At 45.7% G+C, this 17,962-nt stretch overlaps 1 protein-coding gene and 1 long non-coding RNA gene across 2 annotated transcripts in view; one reads left to right on the forward strand and one right to left on the reverse strand.

The window, feature by feature from the left end:
- Positions 1-5,195, reverse strand: part of LRRC74A (leucine rich repeat containing 74A) — a gene marked incomplete at its 5' end in the record, with an annotated part of 38,542 nt that extends 33,347 nt beyond the window's left edge. The window contains 5 exon segments of the mRNA XM_082388216.1: positions 328-500; positions 3,248-3,376; positions 4,790-4,841; positions 4,845-4,892; positions 5,163-5,195. Of these exon segments, the coding sequence (XP_082244342.1) occupies positions 328-500; positions 3,248-3,376; positions 4,790-4,841; positions 4,845-4,892; positions 5,163-5,195 (435 nt within the window).
- The window catches only part of LOC309626636, a 1,318,538-nt gene that overhangs the window by 45,708 nt on the left and 1,254,868 nt on the right, over positions 1-17,962 (forward strand). The gene's annotated exons all lie outside the window — the stretch shown is intronic.

A 17,962-nucleotide genomic window follows, 5' to 3' on the forward strand; every position in this document is an offset into this window, starting at 1 on the left:
CATTTTGCATTGTGTTCTCACATTAGCGTTTGGGCCCAAGCCCAGACCAATTGCTTTTCCAGGGCCCACAGGCTGGTGCCTTTGCTTTCTGAATAGGAAACAGCATAGACTTCCAAGGCCCAGGTCTCTAGCAGCCTCCTTCCCAGGAGCTAATGGACATCCATGCCTGTTGGGGAAAGCAACTGGTAGTCATGCAGAGTTTAGGGCAAGGTGGGCATAGAGGTTGCAAGGCAGGGTCCCAAGGTGGGGCTCTCTGGCTCTTGAGCCTACCACCCTGTCAAGTCCCCACTTCCGCCAGGCTTCACGTGCCCACACCGGTATGCTCACCACCAGGGCTATAGCAATAGCCTTGGTACCCCTGGGGCCCAGCCCATGGTGGTTGAGGTTCACATAGGACTCCTCCATGTTCCGGATGAAGTAGGAGACGGGCACTACGCCCACAAGTTTGCAGGCCTCCAGGTACAGCTCCCTTTGTCCGGTGGTGAAAAATTTCTCGGTATCTGCAGAAAAAGATGCAAGTGGATGAAGTAGAGTCTCTCTTCTACCTTTGCCTTATCTCCCTGTTAACCCAGACCACATTCGATTCTGACTGGCGTCCCCTCTTATCTGAGGCTCTGTCCCTATGGGTGTATGTTCCAGCTCCAACTGGAAAGTCAGCCAGTGGTGGGAGACCCTAAATCCAGAAAGCCCCACGTGGACATCTCCCTTTGGGTAAGAGAGAAGGCCCCAGGTTTTAGGCTCCACGCTACCTAGGAGAAACAATGTGCTCCGCCCCGACCTTTCCAGGTTGACTGCACCTAGTGACTGAGCACAAGGACGTGTGAGCGCATCCTTGCCCACCTCAGGACAGCTTTGAAAGGCCAACCAGACAAAAAGCTGGTGATTTGTGATGGTTGAGGGAGTCTCCATTGCACTTTTAGTTTCACTATCACTGTAAAAATGTGAGCCACAAACAAAGTTTTCCTAAAGATTTAGAGAAGTACCAACTAGAAAAAGCCCAAGTAGGACACAGTGGGCTTCTGAAGGTGGCAGATCAGTGCAAGATGGAGAGACCCCCAAATCCGTCGGAAACAAACGTGCATTTGAGTGGGTTTGCTTCTTTCAAAGACTTGCATGTCATTTTTCCTCACGAAAAGGACTGTCATCCCTACTTTACCAATGACAGATCTAGCCCCAAATCACACACAGCTGATTAGTGCTTAAACCAGCGAACAGAATGGGGGCTGCTCCTCTCCATTCTAACCTCTTGGGGGCTTTTGTTCCTTGGGCTTTAGACCATCCTGACTCGTGGTCGGTGGGCAGAGGGCCTCCCTGGGTTCTGGATGCCCCCACAGCACTGTCCTCATTAAGCAAGCTCTGTTGACACAGGGCTTTCCGTGGCCAGCGGGGGTCTAAGCCAGCATCTGTTTTTTTCCTTCAGATCTCAGAGTCTTTGGCCAACCCACCCCAGACATTTCTAAGACGGACAATGAAAGCTTTGTTGGTGAAAGGACAAGGTCTTTGCAAGGAAGTTGATTTTGCAGGCACAGCTGCAAATTGGCCTTCTTTTCCCAGTGGCTGCAGACCAGGATTTTTCAGCCTCGGCACTAAAGACATTTTGAGTTGGATAACTCTCTGCTGTGAGGGGCTGTTCCGTGCAGTGTAAGATATCTGGCAGGATTCTTGGCCTCTGCCCATGAGATTCTAGTGGCATCCCCCCACCCCTCACCCCACCCTCAGTTTGCCAAGTGTCCCCTGGGGTGCAACATCGCCTGTTGTATAGGAAGAGCAGCACGTGGTGGGCAAGCAACTTCCCCTCTTCCGTAGCCTCACCACCAGCTTGCTATTCCCGCCTGGCTCATGTCTCAGTTCACCCCAGGAAGCCCTTCCTGCCCCATTCCTAGCATCTCAGCACCAGCTGTAGGGGCACCAGAAGCTGGAGGAGCTGAGCCCTGAGTGTCCGTCTGGCACAGAATAGTTGGTGTCAGATTCAGTCGTTAGGGGCTCCTGTTTGCCAAAGCAGAGTAGGTGACCCCCAGCTTTGTCCTTGGCACTCGCTCTGCTGCGGTTGATTCTGCGGACGCCTTCTAGCTGTATTCCCTAGGTTATGTTTTAGAGGCAGCTTGCAACAATGTTATCACTTGCGGGGAGTGGTGGTGGGGAGGGGCAATGAGCTAGAAGCTGGAGTCTGGGACAAAACATCCAGTGTTTCCATCTGCCACCCCGCCAACCAGGTAAAATTCAGTGTCGCAGGCAATATCAGCAGCAGCCTTGAAGCGGAAAAGAAGTTAGGAAGGCAAGGGAGGAGGTCTGTGTTGAGGGTGAAGTATGTGGACCCTGGGGGGGGGGCGGTAACCATGGAGACGAGCGACACAGCGGAATTTGGCAGAGCAGCCTCCCCTGCATCTCTGCTGCCACTGATCGCAACCTACCACCTAGCGCCGGGACACGGGAGGGAAAGGCCCACTGGGCCGGCTGGCCTCAGCCCGGGAAGTTTGGGGCCAGCCCATCAGGTGGAGCCAGCACTGTTCTGGCCCTGCTTCCCAAGTGTCCTTTTTGGCACTTCCTTCCTTGGGGAAACTGGAAAGGAGAAGAGGGTGGACGTGTTGTTTGCAATAACAGAGTCTTTGCTCCAACTCAGCCTGCACCCCTCCCCATACCCAGACACGCTTGGATTTGTTGAAGGAAAACACGGGGCTCTCAAGCTGGGGAAACAAGAACTCTAATGTGAGTAGAGGAACGTCACCAGGATGCAAGATGGGCCATAAATCCTCCAGGGGCCCCTGGAATATGGAATCGGGAAGGTAGATCGACAAGGTGGGAGGAACATGGGATCGGCAGACACTGGCAAACTCTCGGTGGCCTTGGGCAATGCACACAATCCTTCTAAACCTTAGTTTCCCCCTCTGTAAAGGGCAGGTAATAATGCCTACCACCCGGGACTATTGCAAAGGTGACATAAGATGCCACATGTGGAAACGTTCAGAAAACCAGAAGCCCCTGTTCACTTATTGCTCCAGCTTTCCACAAGCTGATGGGACCCCTCTGCTCATGAGTCCAGCCACGAGCATGGGGCAGCAGAGACTGCTGCCCCCGGGCCAGCCTCGGGGAGGTCGTGGCATAAAACTGAGCACAGGTGTTTCTGCCCCGTTCCCTCTGCAGCACGTCCCACCGGGCAGAGCCTTGGCCAACTGGGAAACTGATTTCTCCAGCTTCTGAAGAAGGAGGCAAGCCACCCCTCACCCACCAAAGGCCCACGCTCGCTCACCTTCAATCTCAAGGTCTGTTTCTGAGCTCTCCCGGGCTGGTTTCTCTTTTTCGACAGCCATGGGGGCTTCAGCCTCACAGTAGAGTGTTTCGTCACTGCTCTGCCGTGCCGACACGGTGTCACTCTCATCTGGAAGAAAAACTCATCTCCTTGATTCTGGAAACGAAACCCGCTGGCCTTTCAGGTGGAGCCCACCACTGGCTGCCCTGCGCCTCTGTTTCTCTCATCTGCAACCCGAGTCCTGGCTGCAACCTTTGTCCCTCAGCCTCGTGTGGCTCAAGGTGCCAAGGGACTACAGCCTGCCTTCAGCCCTGCCAGGGGGCTCCCCTCTACGAGCCCTCTTTCCCTGACACAGAACTGCCTCCTGGCTGAATCGTCTGTGCTAAACGCCCTTCGTGTTCTCTGGAGGCCTCGCTCCTGTCCCATCCCCTGTGTTGGGCCAGCCTTGGACGTTGGCTGCTTGCTCCTTCTTTTCCTTCTTATTAGCTCGGGTGGGGTTCAGGGTCTGCTTTACTCTTTCAGGGGAAGGACGTGTGCTGATGCCTAGACTTCCTCATTGGCAGGCACAGATGATGCTGGGAGGGCAAGGGGCAGGGCAGGTGACTTGGGTCAAGTGTAAAATAAAGCGGAACAGAAGCAGTTCCAGAGAGTGAGAGGGATAACTTGATTCCTGAGGATCTGACCTAGCTTCTCTTCCTTCCGGTCCAAATTTATGACCACGCAGAAGGAAGGGCTTGCAGATCTCCCTGGGATTGAAACTAATTGCCATGATTAAATACGTGTCCTGGGCTTCCCTCACACTAGTCCCCTGCACTTGCTAGATGTGATTTTTCTGCCGTTGGGCCACTGATCTGGAACCAGCCCTGGGCTTCTGAAAGCCACACAAAGTCCAGGGCGCGTCCTCCCACGTCAGCAGGATGCAATGGTTTTGGAGTTCCTAATGATTCCATGCAGGTTTGTGTCCTTCTCGGCCCTTGTCCATAGACCCAAGCTCCAACATTTATTTCCCAGCCTATAAGACAAGGTCTGTGTGACAAGGGGTGGAAGTAGCAGTGGTCAGACATTTAGAAGACATACAGCAGCTTAGCCATCACACGTAGCCCTCAAAAAGTGATGATTTCTTAATTTTCTCATTAGATAAACAATTTTAGAATTCCGTCCAACCAATGGAATGTTGGTAACTGTTTAACTGGCTCTCCAGAAAAAAAAAAAAAATCCTGCTTTGTAATGTTAGCCAATTCAGGTGGTGTAAATATTCCTAACATGGTTGATTTCCAACTACCAACATGACATCGGCCAGCTCACAGAATGAAAATTAAAGTCAGCCAGAGCTAGTATGAGCCAGTTCCAGTACAGCGTTGCATCCAACTTTCTCACTCCCTGTTTGGCAAGCCCCGAAGTCAAGTCAATGTCACACATCACCCCCATTCTGGAGGGTCCCAGGAGAGGAGGGAAGGGGGCTTCCGGGTCTACGTGGTCACTAGGCATTACATTGAGGCAGCCAGAAGGGCCTGAGTGGTGAGAAATGGGATGCATTTTCACCTTTTGTCTCAGGCTCAAGAGGGTCGTCATTGTCCATGGTGCCGGGGCCCTCTCAGGGGCTGCTGCCAGCTTCTTGCCACCTTTCTGCTGCTTCCCTAAGAAGCTACCTGTCAGTTCACCTCTGTCTCAAACTTTGCGTACCCTGCCCTCACCTAGACAGATCCTGGGGGCTGGGGGCTGTAGTTACCCTTCCATCCCAGCAAGCCCTGGGGAGAGTGGGTTTTGGTGAGACATGTCTGGATTTGACCCCAACTCTGTCTGGGAAAGGTAGCTACTTCCCGGGATCATCAAGGAGAGAGGTACAGCTCTATTCCTGGGAGCCCTGTTGAAAGGATGCCCCCCCCAACCTGCAACTTTATGACTTAGGACCCACTTTCATTTCATCTTCAACATTCCATGACCTCATGCGGTCATTGTGATCCACGTGGGTGGACCTGGCAACAGCAAGCCTCCCACCCTCCTGGTGGCTCTGGTAGTCATCTTTTCTCTTATATCCGCTGGGACCAAGCCCAGGCTTGGCTGTGAGTGTGCAGGTGCTGTGCGGGGGCCTCTAGGTGGAGTTGTATTTTCCTCTGAGTCAGGACCAAACCCAAGCCCCTTAATCAGGTGACTGCTTTAAGCCGCCACCATGTTCTTCTCTCAAGGTGCTTCAGGTACGAAATATTTCAGTGATGGGTGAGGTCAGTTTTCTTCTTCGCAGTTCTTCTTGTTTTTTTCTTTCCCCCTTGGGAGAGTATCCTCACCTCAACCTTGGAGCAGAAGATCAAAAGCAAAGCACGACAAACATATGTTCTATCACTACAATTTGTTGCAGCCAAAACATTGTTCAAACTACCGGGCTGCCTAACTTGAAACCACTCAACCATCATTCCCACCCTTGGCTGTTTCACATGTCTTGGAGTTGAAGTTCACTTGCAGTTTACTGTCAAGAGAACCTGGAGGCGTGTTTGTTCCTTCTTGATAAACTATCAGCACATCAACGGGCAGGTCAGTGACTGGAGGGCTTTGGGACATGAAAATCCCTCTTTGCCACTCAGAAGAATGATGAAGATCTGGGAATTTGTGTAGGAAAAACATAGTTAGAACCTTGGATCAAAAGAAATATGTAAATCTGAGATATTACTCATTCCTCCAGGCATTCATTCTGAAAAATATTTATGGAGCATCTATTACATACAAGGCACTAAGATAGGCACCATCGTGGTGGGGGGAATGCAGATATGATTAAGGCTTGGACCTTTCAACACATGTATAAAACAAGATAGAAATTGTCAGGGCCACTCCTAGGTTGTGAGGGTCCTGGGCAAATAAATACTTTTGGCAGAGCTCCTGTTCAAATAAACAATTTGAGTCATCCTAAATCAGCATGACAACATCATTCTAGTGGTCCAATCTCATGTGGTTCTGTGAAAGAAATACTGAACAAGCCAGAGGGAGTGATCCACTCCTAGGATGACTCGGTATGCACAAGTCCTGGAGACCCTTGGGATATCTGGTCAACCCCATGCTGGTGCTGAGGATAAGAAAGTGTACTTAAAGGAGAAAAATGGTGACCGGAGAGTATGTAGATCCTGGTCTAAGTTTTGGGTGCTCTGCCTGGACAAAGTACCATGTGGTCTCAGGTACCAAGGGCAAATTAGAAAATTTGGAGGAAGGCACTCCAAATAGCCACTGGGCAGCGACACCGCTTGCCTGGGTCTAAGGGCAGTACTGGAAATTGATAAGGGTCATGCTGGGGAGCATTCATGGGCTCACAAAGAGTGATGCTGGATTGGAGTCAGAGGTTTCCGTGTAGATTCATGGGTTTGGGTTTTGCTTAATATACATACACAGATAGATGGGTATAGAAACAAATATAGATATGGGTTATGCATGGGTTGTTATACATACATATATTTCCTAGCTTTATCCACTGAAAGGGACCAGAAGCAGTGACAACCCAGTGGTGATGAGCATGCCAGTGCCCAGGTCTAGGTTTCCATTTTCCTTGGAAATGTGGTTAATTCCTGTGGTGCCAGAAAAGAAGGAAGGGATCAAAAACAAAAATAAAAAAGAGGGGGTATTTTGAAAAGGCCCAGGAGCCAACCTGAATGAGCTCCCATAGCCAGGGTTGGAACTTGAACAGCAAAATAAACAATGGTATCGTACTGTAACCCAAAGAATAAAATAGACATCTAGGAGTCCCTATTATTCCTGGGCTCTGGACAAGTTAGGTGTGGGGAAAAGGCATTTCTGGGAATGTGCCAAGTTGTTATTCAAAGCAGCTGTACCATTCTGAATTCCCACTGGGAATATATGAGAGCATCAATGCTCCACATTCTCACCAGTCCTTGATATTGCCCGTTTTGTTTTGGTTTTGCCAGTCTAATAAGTGTGTAGTGGTATTTCCTGGTGGTTTTAATTTGAATTTCCCTAATGACTAATGACGTTGAGCATCCTTTCATATGTTTATTGGCCATGCCTATATCTTCTTTGTTGTTTGTTCAGATCTTCTGCCCACTTTAAAATTGGATTGTTTATTTTCCTGCTGAGTTTTGAGAGTTCTTAATGTGTTCTGGATATAAGTCCTTTGTTAGAATTGTGATTTGCAAATATTTTCTCTCAGTCTATGGTTTAGCTTCTTACTCTTAACAGTGTCTTGCACAGAGTACAAATTTTAATTTTGATGAAGTCAAATTTTATCAAAATTATCAATTTTTTTCTTTTATGGATCATGTTTTTGTGTCATATCTAAACTCTCTGCCTAACCCAAGATTTTCTCCTGTTTTATGCTAGAAATTTTACCGCTTTAGCTTTTACATTTAGGTCTATGATGCATTATCTTTTTTGTCATAATAAAAAATACTAACATAAAATTTACCATTTAACCCTTTTAAGTGTGCAATCCAATGGCATTAATTATATTCACAATGTTGCACAACCATCACCACTATCCATTTCCAGAACTTTTTCTACGATCCATTTGGAGTTAATTTTTGGATAAGGTGTGAAGTATACAATATACCTATATACGCACGTGGATGTTCACATGATCCAGCACCATTTGTTGAAAAGACTGTCCTTTCTCCATGTATTATCTTTTCACCACTGTCAAAATATGTATCTTTTTGCAGGGCTAGTATTTCCAAAACCACATAACTAGCATGCGATGGACCATCTAATCAAAATGTACTTTAAACCACTAGTTTGTGAGATGATAGACCCCCGTGGTGCTGGGAGGTGGGCCTAAGGCATTTAGAGGTGGGAGGTGGACTGACTACAGGTTATCCACAGAGCAGGGCAAAAGAGACAGTCTCAGGGGAGGAGGGAGCTGTGATTTTGACTGGAAATGAGTCCAAGAGAATGTCACCCAGAGCAAGGTATGGCCAAATACTAAGAGAATGACCATGTTCTTCTTTATTGCCAATATTCTTGTTACAATCTATCTTTTAGTGGGGATCATGGCAGAGGGACCCTTTACTATCCTATAACCATTTATATAGCACTTATAAGTGCAGGCATTGTTCGATGGTCATTACATGTATTAACACATTTAAATTGTCTAACAACTATTATAAGATGCTATTTTTATTCCCATTTTATAGAGGAGAAAACTGAGCACAGAGAGGTTAAGTTACTGGCCCAAGGTCAAACAGCGAGAAAGTGGTAGATCTGTGATATAAGTGAAGTCGGTCTGGCTGCTGCTTCTCTACATTGACCCCCTTGCTATTCCTTGAACATGACAAGGTTGTTCCCCACTCAGGGCAACTGTTGTTCATGGTTCAAAAGGACCAAGTCGGGTCCATTGCTTGTTTCTGTAATAAAGTTTTGTTGAAACACAGCCAGGATCACTCACTTAGGTATTTCTGTGGCTGCTTTAATGCTACAATGGCAAAGTCAAGCAGTTGCTCCAGAGACCCATGGCCTGCAAAGCCAAAAACATTTTCTATCTGGTCCTTTGGGAGAAAGATTGCTGTTGTATTTGATGGCCATTAGCATGGGATAATTACGGAAGGCCCTAGTACTCCAAGGGAAGGAACGGAGAGAAAAGAATCAAAGAAAGAAGGCTGGCAGGAGCCATGTGAGGAGGCAGGGTGAGGGAGCACAGCCACAGAAGGAAACAGATGTCTCATTATTAGGTGTAAGAATATCCAATTTTATGCAAGGGCTGTTTTTCTTTAAATGATAACTGTAAATCAAGTCAGATTTCAAATATGCAGGGGACTTTGAAAGAAAAGCACTTTCAGAATTATTTTGTAAAGCAAAAAAATCTTTGGAAAATACAGAGAAGTTCCCATTGTGTGTCCGTCCACCTTTGCAAGTCTGGATTTTACTATGCTTGGTTTCCTTATGAAACCAAAGCTCTTCAGAAAGAAGGATTTTTCATTAATAAATTACTAATGAATGAATGAATGAATGAATGAATGAATGTGTTGAATGCCCTGGCACTGGGCTGGGTGATGGGGTTAGAGTGGTGAACCTCATGAAGTATACAACTTACTAAGATACTGATGAGTAAACAGACAGTGACAGTGTTGAGCCCAAAGTAAGTGAGGATGTTTCAGAAGCAAATAGGAGGAGGCTTCTGGCCCAGACCGGGGCTGTGGGCAGCGGTGTGTCTGTGGGTGGGTGGGTGTAGGAGATCTGGGAAAGCTTCCTTGGGGAAGGAATGTCTAGGCTGAGACTTGAAAGTCTGTTAGGCAGTAATTGGGTGAAGGCAGAGGGATGGGGTACACCTGGGGGGGAAGGAGAGGTATTTGAGGCTGAGAAAAAAGCATATAAAAGTCCCAACAGCACGTTAGAGTCTCAGGCAGTTTAGCAGTGTAATTCTCGCCTCCAGGGAGAGTTGTGATAGGAAGGAAGAGCTAAGAGATGAGATGGGAGGTGAGCAGAGGGCAATAATGAAGGGTCTTCAATGCTATGCTATGGAATTTGACTGAATTTTGAAGATAGTGAGGGTTTGCAAAGAGGTTTTTAACCAGCAGTATGACCCGACGTGATTTGCATGGTAGAAAGATTGTTCCGGCCGCAGTGTGGAAAGTGGATGGAGGGTAGGAGGAGGATCAACACCAGTTAGGAGTGGCTGCGGGGAGGAAGTAGACTGACTAAATAAATATAAAGAAGGCCAAACCACCTGGGCTTGGGGGTAGATCAGATATGAAAGTAAAAGATGGGGAAAAAGCAGGAAGCCAGGATAACTTGATAGATGATTGTGCCACTCACAAAGAAGAGGATTGAGAAGCTGGGGTAGTGGATTTTTAGCGGATGGTGGGGAAGGAAATGAGTGCAACTTTGTGTGTTGGGTCTTTGAGGTGCTTCTGAGACATCTGCTGGAGAAATCTATAGGCAGAAGGATTTATGAGTCTATGGCCCAAGAAAAGGGTTAAAAATGTAGATGTGTGAGTTATCTGTATATGGATGCTATTTGAAGCCATTGGAGTGGTGAAAGTTTCACAAAGAGGCACTTTAAAGAAGAGGAGAGAGGCCAAGGATGAAATCCTAGAAATACCATCATTGAAAGGATGGAACAGAAATAAAAGGTACTAGGACAAAATGTCCACAGAGTTGGAAGGAAAACGAGAATGTCACAGAACTTGAGGGAAGAGAATCTTCTAAGAAGGGGGAGTTATGCAAATTTACAGAATATTCAAGAAATAATAAAGCTTGGAGAGTGTCTATTGAATTTATCCACAAGGAAGGCATTGGGAACTTTGGTGGGGAGTCAGTGGAGTGATGAGGGTAGAAGCTAGACCTCAGTGGAATGAAGATGAATTAGGGGTGAGGAAGGAGACAGAGGAGCAGACAAGTCTTTCAAGAAGCTTGGCTTTGAAGGAGATGTGGGGAGATGGAGGAATGGCTGGAGGGGGCCATCGCCTGACTCTCATAATATAGGAGTGATTTGAGCATGATTAAGTGTTGATGGGAAGGAGTCAGGGAAGAAAAGGAGAGGGATAAGCAGAAGGAGCACAGTCTCTGAGGAGGCAAGAGTGGGGGATCCCAAGTGTGGTGGAGCGGTCAGCCACTGTGTTGGGAGGGAAAGAGGAACAGGTGGTTTGCTGATGCTGGCCAGCGTGTTGGTGTGGCAACGGGGAGCAGAGAGTTTTCACTGGGTGGTTCTATTTTTTCTCTAAAGTTGATCTTCAGAGCAGGAAGGGAGGCAACAGAACAGCAAGTTTGAAAAGAATGGTCATTGTGGAAATAGGAGAGAGAGCTAATGAAGAACAAGGATGGCTGGGGAAAGTTGAGGGCTAAAGTGAGGTTGCAGACCAGCACACTAATACCTCCAATCTTTGCGGCTGGTAATTGTTTCACTGGTGCTCAGCAGCCCAGATGTAAGAGCCAAGAAGGAGAATGGCTTTTACTAACCTAGGCAGGTGTCATCAAAGAACAGTGGGCAAGAGAGTCAATATTAGGAAGAGAGTGATTTAAAAAATGGCTCATGGTTTCAATGGAGTTAAAGAACAGATGATGCAGGAGTGAAAGTGAGAGAGGCAGAAAGCCATGAGGTGATCCAGTAGAGTGGGGGTGTGAGTTTATGATTCTAGAGGTGGAGCAGTACCCTGTAATGACACATCAAGGGTGTGTGAAGTACAGTGGGAATTAGGTCATGAGGAGGTGGTGACAATGAGCTTCTAGGATTTGGGATGGCTTATCCACAATAATGATGCGAGGACTTGAGGTAGGGAAGACTGGGAGTCCAGGGCTAGAGTCTTCAATGAAAGGGGAGGAGTGGACCTGAGGTCAAGATAAGACCAGGGTGAAGCTGGGGTAAATACTGATGAGTGCTTGATAAATCTCTAATGAATATATGAATGCATGAATCGGAAAGAGTGAAAGAATGAATGCATCAACTCAGACCAATCCGTCACATTCTTCCCAGAAGAATGTTACTAGGAGTGTATGGTTACTAGGAGTTCCTAGTAACCAATTACTAGGAGTGTATGGGTCTCAGATTATCATAAAAGTTGAGCATAGGCAATTCTTTTCAGCCTATCCTATCTGACAGGCTGTTTGAGGCCTTTACACCTGCATGGATTCAGTACAGTAGCCACTACCATCTTATAGCTACTGAGCCCTTGAAATGTGGCTAGTATGAACTGAGATGGGCTGTCCACATGAAACACACACTGGATTTCAAAGACTTAGTAGAAAAAAAAGGAAAAAACCCACAAAATATCTCATTTTAAAATATTGATGACATGAAAATGCTAAATTTTTAAGTGTGATTAAATAAAACATTATTAAAATTAATTTCACCTGCTTTTTTCCCAACCTTTTATATGAGGCTATTAGAAAATGTTAAAGCACATATGTGGTTGACATGATAATTGTCTTGGGCAGCACTGCTCTAGGCTTTGGTCAGTAGCCTCTGCAATCCTGAAGGAAGCGTTATGCCATCCTGTATATTGCACAGTTCAACCAATAAATTAATAAAAGCAGCCACCATGTTGAACTTCCATACATGCCTGTTAGCATAAGTAAAATATGAATCGTCGAGGGCGTATCCTATATAAAGGAAATTTCCCTCTAAAAGAACATTTTAAATCCCTGAACGTATTGAAAAACCTCCCACCTGCCCCATTAGGTAGGTTCTGGCTCCTTGAAAACACTCAGTGGTGGAGGCAGATGTTTATCATTGCCTGCACTGTGGTCACAGTTGGGATGAATTGAGGGGCTCATGTGGTCCCTCTTCTTGGAATATTTCTGACATGATGAGGCTGCAGATGGTGCAGATTATACTTGTAATTTTCCTTTGACCGGGGATTCATGAGGCTGCACTTCTCCTGAACAAGTCTCCTTGGATCTGCTGTTATGGCTTTCTTAGCAGTGCCACATTACAGTTTGAAAAGCCCTTATTTCTGCTCAGAATTGTGGAAGATGACCCTACATTAGCAGTAGCCAGAGTTGTTTGGGGCCTAAATTTAAAAAATGTCATAGTAAACACTGAGAGCTTACCCTGTGTTGGGCAAGGTGAGGAAACTGAAGCTCCAAGAGGTTAGGTAATTCCTCAGCTAGGAAGTGGCAGAGTCAGGATCTGAACCCAGGTGGTCTAACTCCAAAGCTTGTGATCCTTTCCAGCATAGCTGATAATAGATCAGGAAACAAAAAGAAGCCAGCCTCGCTTAATTGGCCTCAGGAAAAGGCTCTGAAAGAACATGGCATCAGTTGGCCTGACATATTTTGCCCACATGTTCATTGAACAGCCCAGCTGAGGGTAGGTCCTTTAGCAGAGGACTGTACATCAGGATAACTTGGTGAGTGTTTAAGGGCCCCATCCCTGACCTGTTAAATCAGAACCCTGGGACTAGGGCCTAGGAAGTTGTGTTTTAAAAACATTTGCAGCAGAGGGCAGACAGCAGAAGCAAGAAGAACTACAATCCTGCAGCCTGTGGAACAAAAACCACATTCACAGAAAGATAGACAAGATGAAAAGGCAGAGGGCTATGTACCAGATGAAGGAACAAGATAAAACCCCAGAAAAACAGGCTTCCCTGGTGGCACAGTGGATAAGAATCCACCTGCCAATGCAGGGGACACGGGTTCGAGCCCTGGTCCGGGAAGATCCCACATGCCGCGGAGCAACTAAGCCTGTGTGCCCCAACTACTGAGCCTGCACTCTAGAGCACATGAGCCACAACTCCTGAGCCTGTGTGCTACAACTACTGAAGCCCACGCACCTAGAGCCCATGCTCCACAACAAGAGAAGTCCCCTCAATGAGAAGCCCGTGCACTGCAATGAAGAGTAGCCCCTGCTCGCTGCAACTAGAGAAAGCCCACGCGCAGCAACGAAGACCCAATGCAGCCAAACAAACAAACAACCAAAAAAAACAAAACAGAAAAACAACTAAATGAAGTGGAGATAGGCAACCTTCCAGAAAAAGAATTCAGAATAATGATAGTGAAAATGATCCAGGACCTCAGAAAAAGAATGGAGGCAAAGATTGAGAAGATGCAAGAAATGTTTAACAAAGACCTAGAAGAATTAAAGAACAAACAAACAGAGATGAACAATACAATAACTGAAATGAAAAATACACTAGAAGGAATCAATAGCAGAATAACTGAGGCAGAAGAAAGAATAAATGACCTGGAAAACAGAACGGTGGATTTCACTGCTGTGGAACAGAATAAAGAAAAAAGAATGAAAAGAAATGATGACAGCCTAAGAGACCTCTGGGACAACATTAAATGCAACAACATTTGCATTATAGGGGTCCCAGAAGGAGAAGAGAGAGAGAAAGGACCTGAGAAAATATTTGAAGAGATTATAGTCAAAAATTTCCCTAACATGGGAAAGGAAATAGCCACCCAAGTCCAGGAAGCACAGAGAGTCCTGTACAGGATAAACCCAAGGAGAAACACGCCGAGACACATAGTAATCAAAGTGGCAAAAATTAAAGACAAAGAAAAATTATTGAAAGCAGCAAGGGAAAAATGACAAATAACATACAAGGAAACTCCCATAAGGTTAACAGCTGATTTCTCAGCAGAAACTCTACAAGCCGGAAGGGAGTGGCATGATATACTTAAAGTGATGAAAGGGAAGAACTTACAACAAAGATTACTCTACCCGGCAAGGATCTCATTCAGATTCGATGGAGAAATCAAAAGCTTTACAGACAAGCAAAAGCTAAGAGAATTCAGCACCACCAAACCAGCTCTACAACAAATGCTAAAGGAACTTCTGTAAGTGGGAAACACAAGAGAAGAAAAGGACCTACAAAAACAAACCCAAAACAATTAACAAAATGGTAATAGGAACATACATATCGATAATTACCTTAAATGTAAATGGATTAAATGCTCCAACCAAAAGACATAGATTGGCTGAATGGATACAAAAACAAGACCCGTATATATGCTGTCTACAAGAGACCCACTTCAGACCTAGGGACACATACAGACTGAAAGTGAGGGGATGGAAAAAGATATTCCATGCAAATGGAAATCAAAAGAAAGCTGGAGTAGCAATTCTCATATCAGAGAAAATAGACTTTAAAACAAAGACTATTACAAGAGACAAAGAAGGACACTACATAATGATCAAGGGATCAATCCAAGAAGAAGATATAACAATTATAAATATATATGCACCCAACATAGGAGCACCTCAATACATAAGGCAACTGCTAACAGCTATAAAAGAGGAACTCGACAGTAACACGATAATAGTGGGAGACTTTAACACCTCACTTACACCAATGGACATATCATCCAAACAAAAAATTAATAAGGAAACACAAGCTTTAAATGACACAATAGACCAGATAGATTTAATTGATATTTATAGGACATTCCATCCAAAAACAGCAGATTACACTTTCTTCTCAAGTGCGCACGGAACATTCTCCAGGATAGATCACATCTTGGGTCACAAATCAAGCGGAGCTGGAGGAATCAGACTCCCTGACTTCAGACTATACTACAAAGCTACAGTAATCAAGACAATATGGTACTGGCACAAAAACAGAAATATAGGTCAATGGAACAGGATAGAAAGCCCAGAGATAAACCCATGCACCTATGGTCAACTAACCTATGACAAAGGAAGCAAGGATATACAATGGAGAAAAGACAGTCTCTTCAATAGGTGGTGCTGGGAAAACTGGACAGCTACATGTAAAAGAATGAAATTAGAACACTCCTTAACACCATACACAAAAATGAACTCAAAATGGATTAGAGACCTAAATGTAAGACTGGACACTATAGAACTGTTAGAGGAAAACATAGGAAGAACACTCTTTGACATAAATCACAGCAAGATCTTTTTTGATCCATCTCCTAGAGTAATGGAAATAAAAACAAAAATAAACAAATGGGACCTAATGAAACTTAAAAGCTTTTGCACAGCAAAGGAAACCATAAACAAGACAAAAAGACAACTCTCAGAATGGGAGAAAATATTTGCAAACAAATCAACGGACAAAGGAGTAATCTCCAAAATATATAAACAGCTCATGCAGCTCAATATTAAAAAAACAAACAACCCAATCCAAAAATGGGCAGAAGACCTAAATAGACATTTCTCCAAAGAAGACATACAGATGACCATGAAGCACATGAAAAGCTGCTCAACATCACTAATTATTAGAGAAATGCAAATCAAAACTACAATGAGGTGTCACCTCACACCAGTTAGAATGGGCATCATCAGAAAATCTACAAACAACAAATGCTGGAGAGGGTGTGGAGAAAAGGGAACCCTCTTGCACTGTTGGTGGCAATGTAAATTGATACAGCCACTATGGAGAACAGTATGGAGGTTCCTTAAAAAGCTAAAAATAGAATTACCATATGACCCAGCAATCCCACTACTGAGCATATACCCAGGGAAAACCATAATTCTAAAAGACACATGCACCCCAATGTTCATTGCAGCACTATTTATAATAGCCAGGTCACGGAAGCAACCTAAGTGCCCATCGACAGATGAATGGATAAAGAAGTTGTGGTACATATATACAATGGAATATTACTCAGCCATAAAAAGGAACAAAATTGGGTCATTTGTAGAGACGTGGATGGATCTAGAGACTGTCATACAGAGTGAAGTAAGTCAGAAAGAGAAAAATATCGTATATTAACACATATATGTGGAACCTAGAAAAATGGTACAGATGAACTGGTTTGCAGGGCAGAAAGTGAGACACAGATGTAGAGAACAAACGTATGGACACCAAGGGGAGAAAGTGGCAGGGGGTGGGGGTGGTGGTGTGATGAATTGGGAGATTGGGATTGACATGTATACACTGATGTGTATAAAATGGATGACTAATAAGAACCTACTCTATAAAAAAATAAATAAAATAAAATTAAAAAAAAAACATTTGCAAGTGTTAAGGGAACCATCATTTTACAAAACCTAGTCTCTAGATAAGTGCCTTGATTTAGGATCTGATTTGGAACTTGGACTTCTGGGTACTTATTGGGACAACATGGAAGGACATACAAGGAAGGTTTATTTAAGCCATATCAAGGAAGTGATCTGACTTTGGAGCCTCCTTAGGTAAAGTTAACGTTTGTGTGCTAGTTTCTAAGAGGCTTCCCAACCTTCAGATTGCCCCTGGAGCCTCTGCCTCACCTCTGGCCAGGGCAAGAGCGCTGTTGCCTGAAGGCATACACTGCCTCTACAGCTAAGGGGACAGAGTGGGAAGGCCACAATACTGACTCTCTCCTTCTTCCTCCTTTCAGCCTTTCAGTGTTATGATGTACCCAGCTGGTCCCGGATCTGGTGACTCCGCAGAGGGCTTCCCCGAGCAACCGAGGCTCCAGCCACAAATTGGAAATCACACACTGGGTACTGAAACTGGGAGTATTAAGTGGTCCCTCCTTCTTTACAGCGGCAGAAGATAGAGAGTGGGAAATGGGAGGAGAGAATTAAAGAGGTCCGGGTAGTACAGAGTTGATGGAAGAACTGGCCTTCTTTTAGTGACATATATTTTGTTCAGTCAACAAAGGTTTATTTGGTCCCTACTATGTGCCTGACAGTGTCATAGACACTGGAGAGAAGAGATACCTCAAGGAAAACCAACCAACCAACCAGACTTGGTCCCGTTGCCCTTGTGGAGGGTTCACCTCCTCCCCTTTTTGGCTCCCTTATCAATGGGACACCCCTTTTTTCCAGACTAGGGGGAAAAGGGCCCATTTGGAACAGGATGAGGAAGGAGATAAAATCCACTTATTGAGTGTGGACTCAATGTTTGACCTAAATCTGAGCTGCGGAAGAGAGTTAGGAAAAGGAGAAAAATGGGAAAGAGTTTGCTCTCTCCAGTCTGGGCTAAGCCAGTCAAGATCATAGAAGTCAGAGCTGGGTGAGGCCTTAGACAAGGTCCAGCACCTCATTTTACAGATGAGGGAACTGAGGGGCGGAAGGGTTACGTGGTGGACCCAAGGTGGAGCCGTAGTGAGGCGGCAGAAGCGGGAATAAAACTGTGGACTTTAAATAATACTATGGCGCCTCCAGGAGGGGTTTAATTTCAAATCCCGGCGCTTCTGCCGCAGCTGAGAGCCAGGCCCGGCCCGCTCCGTTGCCTTGGGAACTGGCTGCCCTGCCCAGCGGGCGCCCGCTTGGCCCTGCGCTCCCAATAAAGTTGTTGTTGAAGCGCAGTGGTACCATGTGAGCCGTCCCGGGGGGCGGAGCCGGGGGTGGGGCGAGCCGGGGGACGGGGGCGGGGGCGAGCCGGGGGCGGG

This window comes from Balaenoptera borealis, assembly GCF_965194805.1.
Source record: "Balaenoptera borealis genome assembly, chromosome: 3".
NCBI lineage: Eukaryota > Metazoa > Chordata > Mammalia > Artiodactyla > Balaenopteridae > Balaenoptera > Balaenoptera borealis.